The following is an 8,645-nucleotide window of genomic DNA, read 5'->3' as shown; positions in this document are numbered from 1 at the left end:
TTTTAAAATAACTTATTTTTACTAGAGTTTAAAATCAGGGTGTTTGTGTTCATTTTCCCCCAGTTTTGCGAGGCCAAGACTCTACTTGTGGTGGTTTCTAGCTAAAATTCACCAACTGTGACTTGGCACAAAGGCACCTGCCCATCTTCCTGCCTCCCTGCTGAGTCAGAGGCTCCCCAAAGCCTCTCCGGGGTGGGCTAGGCCAGGGCATGGGGCCCGGGGTGCACACACCAGCTGCCCTGCACGTGGGTGCTCTCACCCCTGAGAGCAGGCCACGCAGGGCTGAGCCTAACCCGCAGCTGGGAGGTTCCATCCCGCCACCCGCGGGCTCCAGGCAGCTCCGGGGCTCGGCTGGCCGTCCCCCTGGCCGCCGTGTTTGCTTGTTTCTCCGTCACAGCTGTTTGTGCAGGATGGCGCAGACCTGGCCCCACGGGAAGCAGAAAGGGGAGGTGGAAATATTCCTGACACCCTTACAATCTGGGGTGCCCGAGTCTGGAGTGCCCTTCACTGCCCACTTGGGCCTGTGCTTTCCCCGTGCGCTGCGCCAAGCACTTGCACCTACATGGCCCCTGGCCTCCGCGCGGGGCCAGCCACATCAAAAGCATCTTGCAAGGATGCTCTGCCCCCCATGAAACCCGAAGCCCTGAGTGCCCTGCTGGGCCGTGGGGGTGTGCTCAAGCTGCCAACATCTGATGAGCCTGGAGCCTCCCCGGGGTGCGGGCTGACTCTGGGTCCCGGGCATGTCACCCCACTCCAGCAGGCCCCTGTCCAAGCTGCGTGGGACTGCCTCGGGACCCAGGCCTGGGAGCGGAGCTGCAGAGGCTGGGCAGGGCCGTGCCGCGGGCGTGGGGGTGGTGGAGGGGGCTCGAGCTGTGCCATGGGGAGACCCTGTGTCGGCGCCCACTTGTTGCTGCTGGTTCCGGGTCCAGTTCAAGGAAGAAGTGGATGCAACGAACGTGGCCCTTCGGCCCAGGAAGTCTGGCGAACGACGTTGTCAGTGACCCGCCGGCCTTCCAGCCAGTGGAGACCAAAAAGGCCAGAGAGGAGAGCCCACGGCTGGGAGTGCAGGGCCAGCCCCGCCCGATGCCTGAGGGGTCTTCCGTCCCCTGACTTGGTGCTGGCTGGCCGGGGCCTCCTCCATCACCCACAGCAGGAAGCAGAGGCTCAGGGAGGCAGGTGACTTGCTAAGGTCACACAGCCGGGGCAGGAGCAAGTCACCAGCACCCCCACCCGCTGAGTGTCCCTCACCTCTGTCACCCTGAAGAGCCCCCCCACAGAACGCAGAGCCTCCAGATGATGAGATGGGCCGTCAGCCAGGTCTGGGTCCCTGGCTGCCACGTGACACCACAGGGCACCCCTTCCCAAGGTCCAGGCTGCCCCCCTGGGTTTCTGGGGTCCCAGACTCGGCCTCCAGGCCTGCCCCCGGGGTCTGTGGGAGGCTCGGTGAGCCATTTCGCAGGGAAGTGCCCGCAGAGCCACATGCGCAGCTGGCTCTGTAGGGATGGCCAGCAGCAGCGGTCACAATGCTGTCTCCCCAGGCCTTGCTTGCAAACGTCTCCTCCCGGAGGTCAAGTGAGCGGGACACGTGGCGCCTGTGCGGGAGAGGTGCGGTGGGCACTCGGGCGGCAGCCTCCTTGGGCCCTGGGGCAGCCCCGCTGCTCCCCCATTTTTCAGATGAGAACAATGAGATACAGGCAGGAAGGAACTCACCTCGGCCCCCAGGCTAGAATGTGGTGGCCAGGATTGGACCCAGAGCCTCCGCAGCTCACCACCATCAGGCAGGCTGCCGGGGTTTGAGCCAAGTGGTCTCAGACGCAGGCAGCGCATGGTGGGCGCCGCGTGGGTTTCCTTCCAGTTACCCTGCAGGCAGGGCCTGGAGAACACCGTCCACTGCTGGCTCCCTCGTGGGCATGGCCAGCGGTGGCCCGGCGACCTCTTTGCCAGCCTCCACACAGCGTGGGAGCACCCTCTTCCTCGGGACAGGCGAGGAAAGGGCTCAGTGGACGCACACCAGCGGCGGAGGGGGGCAGGCAAAGACTGCCCAGTCTGAGCTGGGGCTCACTGCCTGCACGTCCACCTCCTTCAGGCTGCCCGGAGCAGAAACGCAAAAGAAAATAAAACACGTGCACGGGCAAAAATACTCTTTTTCTGGAATTCTGACTTTTTTTCATGTAATCCTTGCTAAAAAGAAGCCCCTCCCACACAGGAGGACGGGTTGAAGCCCTTTTCGCCGGCCCAGCCCCGCGGCAGAGGGTCCATTTGTCTGTGTTTTGAGCAGCCGTGCGCGCGGCCTGCCTAGATTTTAAACAGATAATGTCCTTGTAATTTGGAAGCACTTACGCCAGGGCCGGCTTTGTCCCGGTCCCCTGTGTTTGCTGTTGCTGATGCGGAGATGAAAAAGAAATACTGTATCTTTAAGCGAGGAGGCGCTGAATAATGAGGCAGCCGTGAAAAGGCTAAGGCCCGAGGAGAGGAGTTTAATCTAATTTAGTTGGAGGGTGTCTGTCTGCGCGCTGTGTTTTGGAGTGTGGGAACAGAGGAGCGCGCAGCCCCTGAATGGCTCCTCCTGGGGCAGAAGCAGTGGGGAGCCCGGGGCCGCCAGTGATCCCAAGCCGGGCCTTGAAAGGGGATTACAGGCGGGCTGTGATGAGCGATTCACACTAATGCACCCCGCGGCACCGTGGTGATATTTCAAGCCACATTTCAAGGGAAGTGGCCTTAAAATAGCCGCCTAAATTGTATGAGAGCGCCGAGCACACAGCAGCCAGCCCGTTTACGAGGGGCCTCTTTGTTGGCTGCCCCGTCCCCCACCAACCTTTCCCGACCAGTGTTTCTAGGTGCAAAGAAAACTTTTGTGTCTGTTGAATTTGCTGTGACTTGGGCGAGTTCTCCGGGGCTTTCTCCAGTAAGCAGCCGCTCGGGGGGCTCGAGGTGTGGGCCGGGCGGGAGGAGCCGGCCTACTGGGTGAGAAGATAGAATTTTCCATGCACTTTTTTAAAATCTGGTAAGTTTCTGCAGCAACGTGACCCAGATGAGGTCAGGACAGACCCGACACCAGAACGTCGGTGCATGTCAGGAGAGAATCAAAAGCCAGGCCCCCTCCCACGCTGGCTGGAAGGTACAGAGCTGACGGCGCAAAACCGCGGCTCCCCGGAGGAGGGGAAGACACACTCGGTCTCCGGACAGTCCCGGAGACGCCAGCCGGCCGGGGAGAGGGCTCCGCGCGGAGGCAGACGCTCCCTGGGTCCACCCTTCATCCGAAACTTTAGCCACACGATTTTCTTTCTCCTTTCCGGCTGTGTCGATCGTCCACAGCTCGCCTGCCACACGCTTGTAACGAGCTAAATCTGGGGTTTAATTTCTTTCCATCGCGAAAGCGTCAGCACTTTTTATCTTAAAGAGATTATATGGGTTTTCTCTAATCTCGTTTCAGAAAACCCTGCACTGCGCTGACAATTTCCATTGACGATCACATAATAAGAAAAGATACAACTTTGATTTTTAGCAATATCCGTGTCAAAGTGTTTTATCCTTCTGACTTTGCGAGAGTGGGATGAACGGGCCTCTCTTTCAGCCCCTTTCTAGCCAGAAATATTTAGTTCTTGTTCAAAATGCGGCCTGACCCCTGAAATACTCCCTTTTAAAAACTTTATGCTTTTCTGGATGAACATTTGCAAGAACCTGAAGGCGGATGGCATTTAAGAGTAACTCTCTGAAGTATTTTTTTAGGTGGTTGGGGTAAAAAAGAAAAGAAAAAATTCCTGGTCCCTGTGTGTTATTTGAAATCATGTTTAATTATAAAGTTTCATTAAAAAGCTTTGCTCAAAATTTTAGAGGCCTAATAAGATTTCCATTAATTTAAACATATCGCTATTCCCACGACGGCTCAGATGCTTTCTCTTCCCCCTTTCATCCATGGTTAAATATGTAAATAAAATGTCTAAAGTCATTCTTCAAAGAAGACAAAAGAAAAAAGCGCTAAGGGAAAGACAGCCATAACATTCCTCCCAATTCTCCATAACATTTGCCAGAGGGGGGCCGGTTTCGAGCCAGCGCCGAGCAGCGGGGGACCGGCTGCTCCTTAGAATCACACATCTCAAATCCCACACACAGGAAAAATAAAATAAAATATCTTTTCAGTTGGAGCCATCAAAAGCCGCTTTTCATTTGCTCCTTGCAGAGCATCTCCCAGGCGCTCCGCCTCCGTGCCGCCTCCCCGGGGCAGCTCGCCCCGCGCCCCGCCCGGCCGGCCCCGCTCTCCCGCCTCTGGGGAGAGGCCCCGGGGAGAGGCCGGTGGGGAGAGGCCGGTGGGGAGAGGCCGGTGGGGAGAGGCCGGTGGGGAGAGGCCCCGGGGAGAGGCCGGTGGGGAGAGGCCCCGGGGAGAGGCCGGTGGGAAGAGGCCCCGGGGAGAGGCCGGTGGGGAGAGGCCGGTGGGGAGAGGCCCCGGGGAGAGGCCGGTGGGGAGAGGCCCTGGGGAGAGGCCGGTGGGGAGAGGCCCCGGGGAGAGGCCGGTGGGGAGAGGCCCTGGGGAGAGGCCGGTGGGGAGAGGCCCCGGGGAGAGGCCGGTGGGGAGAGGCCCTGGGGAGAGGCCCTGGGGAGAGGCCCTGGGGAGAGGCCGGTGGGGAGAGGCCCCGGGGAGAGGCCCCAGGAGAGGCCGGTGGGGAGAGGCCGGTGGGGAGAGGCCTGGGGAGAGGCCCTGGGGAGAGGCCCTGGGAGAGGCCAGTGGGGAGAGGCCCCAGGAGAGGCCGGTGGGGAGAGGCCGGTGGGGAGAGGCCCCAGGAGAGGCCGGTGGGGAGAGGCCCGGGGAGAGGCTGGGCGCAAACCCGGGAGGGGTGGCCTCGGGCCGGGCTCCCGCTGGCGCCGGTGCGCCCCAGCACCCCCTTTGGGTTCCCAGCACTTTGGAGAAACAAAAGGGGCGCGCGGAGCGGCTGGGCCGTGGGCCTCTGGGCCCAAGTCCGGGGGTGTCCGCGGGCGCCCCACCGTGCCGGCTGGACTCGGGGGAGACGTGAGGGACCCGCCTGGGGGCGCGAGCGGGGTCGGGGCGCTGACGGCCGCGCCGCGCCGCTGGGGCGCCCTGCCTGCCGGTTCAGGGTGCCGGGAGAGCCCGACCTCGGTCCCCTCGGTCAGGTTGGGGGGCGAACGAGGCAGCGGCTTGTGAGAGCCCCCAAGCTTCCCACAGACGCCAATCCTGGCGCTTGTTTCCAATAAAAAGGCTCTCCGGGTCCCACGGCCGCCGGCGCCCCGACCCGGGCCTGGTGGGGCTCCCCGCACCCCCGGCTCCCCGCCCCCGCCCCCAGCCGCGGCCTCCCACTGGGACTCTGGCTCCAAAGCCCGGACGGGCGCAAGACCTGGACCCCAAAACCGGCCGGGGCGCTGGGTCCGCCCCGCGCGCCTCTGGGCCGCCGCCCGGGGGGTGGGGGGCCCAGGCCCCCCAGTGGGTGGGAGGCTGAGCGCGCGGCCCCGGGCGCGTCTCGGAAACTCGGGGAGGTCCCGGCCCGGAGGACTCGGCGCGCCCGGCCCCCCGCGGGCGGCCTGCTTAAGGGGTGCCGGGAGCCGGCGCGCACCCGGGCGCTCTCCCGAAGGGGCCCCGGCTTGGGGGGGGCCGGGCGCGTCCTCGGGGACTCCGCGCGAGCCCGCCCCGCCCTCAGGCCAGGCGCCCGCCGCCCCCGGGACTCCCGCCGCGCCGGCGCCCCCGCTTCACAGGCCGAGCCCGCGGCTCCCCCCCGCCCCCGCCCTCGCGGCGAGACCGGGGTGCGCGGCGCCGAGCCCTGGACCCGGCCCCCGCCGGGCGGCCGCGGGCATTTCAAAGGGACCCCGGGGCGGCGGGCGCGGCGGGTTCACAGGCCGGGGCCGCTTTATGGCCGGGGCCGTAAACCCCAAACCCCCCGCTCCGAGAAGGCGCCCCGCCCGGGCCCGCGGAGAACGGGGAGACGGGGTACCCCCGCCCCGCCCGCCCCGCCCGCCCTCCGCCTCGCGCTCCGGGGTGCCCGGGACCAGCCCCGAGCGCGCCGGGACAGGGGCGCAGCGGGCGCCGGCGGCCGGGGAAGTTAGCGCGGCGCGCGGAGGGAGAGCTGGGGCGGGGCGCGGGGCGCGGGGGGCGGGGGCGGGGCGCGGGGGGCGCGGGGGGCGGGCGCCCGGGCCGGCCTTTCTCATGCAAAGCGGCGCGGGGCGGGGCGCGGGCGGGGCGCGGGCGGGGCGCGGGCGGGGCTGTCACCCGCGGCTTTTCCCCCCGCGCCGCCCCGCGCGCCTCTTCCCGGGACGCGCCGCGGAGCAGCAGCCGCGGGCCGGGCCGAGCGGGCGCCGAGGGAGCAGCGCCGCGCCCCGGAGCTGGCCCGGCCACCGGGTCCCCGCGCCGCCCGCCCGGGCCGGACGCGCCGCCGGGGCGCCCGCCGAGGAGCGCGAAGTCCGCGCCGCCGCCCGCGCCCCGCGCCCCGCGGCTCCGGCGCGGCGGCCCCCGACTCGGCCGAGGCCCGGCGCGGAGAGCCCGGCCGGGGGGCGCGCGGCCCGGCGGGGCGGGCATGGGCGGGGGCCCCCGCGGCGGCGCCCCGGGGCGGCGGCTCTGAGCGCGGGGGGCCGCCCCGCCCGGGCGCCCCGGACGCCGCGATGCCGCGCGCGGGCCCCCGCCTGTGGCTGGTCCTGCAGGTGGTCGGCTCGTGCGCCGCCATCGGCTCCCTGGACGCCGAGCGCGCGGGCGACGGCCGGTGCCAGCCCATCGACATCCCGATGTGCAGGGACATCGGCTACAACCGCACCCGCATGCCCAACCTCATGGGCCACGAGGACCAGCGCGAGGCGGCCATCCAGCTGCACGAGTTCGCGCCGCTCGTGGAGTACGGCTGCCACGGCCACCTGCGCTTCTTCTTGTGCTCGCTGTACGCGCCCATGTGCACCGAGCAGGTCTCCGCGCCCATCCCCGCCTGCCGCGTCATGTGCGAGCAGGCCCGGCTGCGCTGCTCCCCGATCATGGAGCAGTTCAACTTCAGGTGGCCCGACTCGCTGGACTGCAGCCGGCTGCCCAGCCAGAACGACCCCAACTACCTGTGCATGGAGGCGCCCAGCAACGGCTCCGACGAGCCCGGCCGCGGCGCCGGCCTCTTCCCGCCGCTGCTCCGGCCGCAGCGGCCGCCGGGCGCGCCCGAGCCCGCGCCCCAGGACGGCGCCCCCGGCCGCGCGGGCTGCGACAACCCCGGCAAGTTCCACCGCGTGGAGAAGAGCGGGTCGTGCGCGCCGCTGTGCGCGCGCGGCGTGGACGTGTACTGGAGCCGCGCCGACAAGCACTTCGCCGTGGTCTGGCTGGCCGTCTGGTCCGTGCTGTGCTTCTTCTCCAGCGCCTTCACCGTGCTCACCTTCCTCATCGACCCCGCGCGCTTCAGGTACCCCGAGCGCCCCATCATCTTCCTCTCCATGTGCTACTGCGTCTACTCCGTGGGCTACATCATCCGCCTCTTCGCGGGCGCCGAGAGCATCGCGTGTGACCGGGACAGCGGGCAGCTGTACGTCATCCAGGAGGGCCTGGAGAGCACGGGCTGCACCCTGGTCTTCCTGGTCCTCTACTACTTCGGCATGGCCAGCTCGCTGTGGTGGGTCATCCTCACGCTGACCTGGTTCCTGGCCGCGGGCAAGAAGTGGGGCCACGAGGCCATCGAGGCCCACAGCAGCTACTTCCACCTGGCGGCCTGGGCCATCCCCGCTGTGAAGACCATCCTGATCCTGGTCATGCGCAGGGTGGCCGGGGACGAGCTCACCGGCGTCTGCTACGTGGGCAGCATGGACGTCAATGCGCTGACGGGCTTTGTGCTGGTGCCCCTGGCCTGCTACCTGGTGGTGGGCACCTCCTTCATCCTCTCCGGCTTCGTGGCCCTGTTCCACATCCGCAGGGTGATGAAGACGGGCGGGGAGAACACGGACAAGCTGGAGAAGCTGATGGTGCGCATCGGGGTGTTCTCCGTGCTGCACACCGTGCCGGCCACCTGCGTGATCGCCTGCTACTTCTACGAGCGCCTCAACGTGGGGCACTGGAAGGTGCTGGCCACGCAGCACAGGTGCAGAGCCAGCAACCAGACCAAGGGCCCGGACTGCCTGCTGGCCGCCTCCATCCCCGCCGTGGAGATCTTCCTGGCCAAGGTGTTCATGCTGCTGGTGGTGGGCATCACCAGCGGCGTGTGGGTCTGGACCGCCAAGACCCTGCAGTCCTGGCAGCAGATCTGCAGCCGCCGCTTCAAGAAGAAGAGCCGCCGGAAACCCGCCAGCGCGGTGGCCAGCAGCGGGATTTACAAAAAAGCCCAGCACCCTCCCAAAGCCCACCTGGGGAAGTACGAGCTCCCGGCCCAGCCGCCCACCTGCGTGTGAGCTGCGGAGGGCGGGCGGCGGCGCGGAGGCCGCGGCTTACGGAGCCCAGGCGCGGTGCTTTCTAGCTTGGTTGTCTTTTTTTTTTTTTTTAAATAAAAGGAAAAGGAGGGAAAATGACCAAGTTTTACCCTCCCTGAAATTCAGGATGCTGTGATACACTGAAAGTTGAAAAAGAAGTGTACTTGGAGGTTTGGTTTTGTTTCGCTTTGTTTTCCAGGGAAGGAGAGCCCTGGGTGAAGCAGCCCCCGCCCCCTGTAACTAATGTGTGGTAAAGTGGTTGATTCCTCCCTCGGCAG

The 8,645-nt window shown here is 66.2% G+C and overlaps 1 protein-coding gene across 1 annotated transcript; it reads left to right on the top strand.

Annotated features, from left to right (window-relative positions):
- Window positions 1–6,603: 6,603 nt before the first annotated feature.
- FZD10 (frizzled class receptor 10) lies at window positions 6,604–8,349 on the top strand (the record flags this gene model as incomplete). Its single annotated transcript, XM_084253448.1, has 1 exon — window positions 6,604–8,349. The coding sequence occupies one exon, from the start codon at window positions 6,604–6,606 to the stop codon at window positions 8,347–8,349; it is 1,746 nt and encodes a 581-aa protein (XP_084109574.1).
- Between the last annotated feature and the right edge of the window lie 296 nt (window positions 8,350–8,645).

The sequence above is a fragment of the Talpa europaea genome (genome assembly GCF_964194135.1).
Source record: "Talpa europaea genome assembly, chromosome: 14".
Classification (NCBI taxonomy): Eukaryota; Metazoa; Chordata; class Mammalia; order Eulipotyphla; family Talpidae; genus Talpa; species Talpa europaea.
This window is presented reverse-complemented; position numbering and strand designations above follow the sequence as displayed.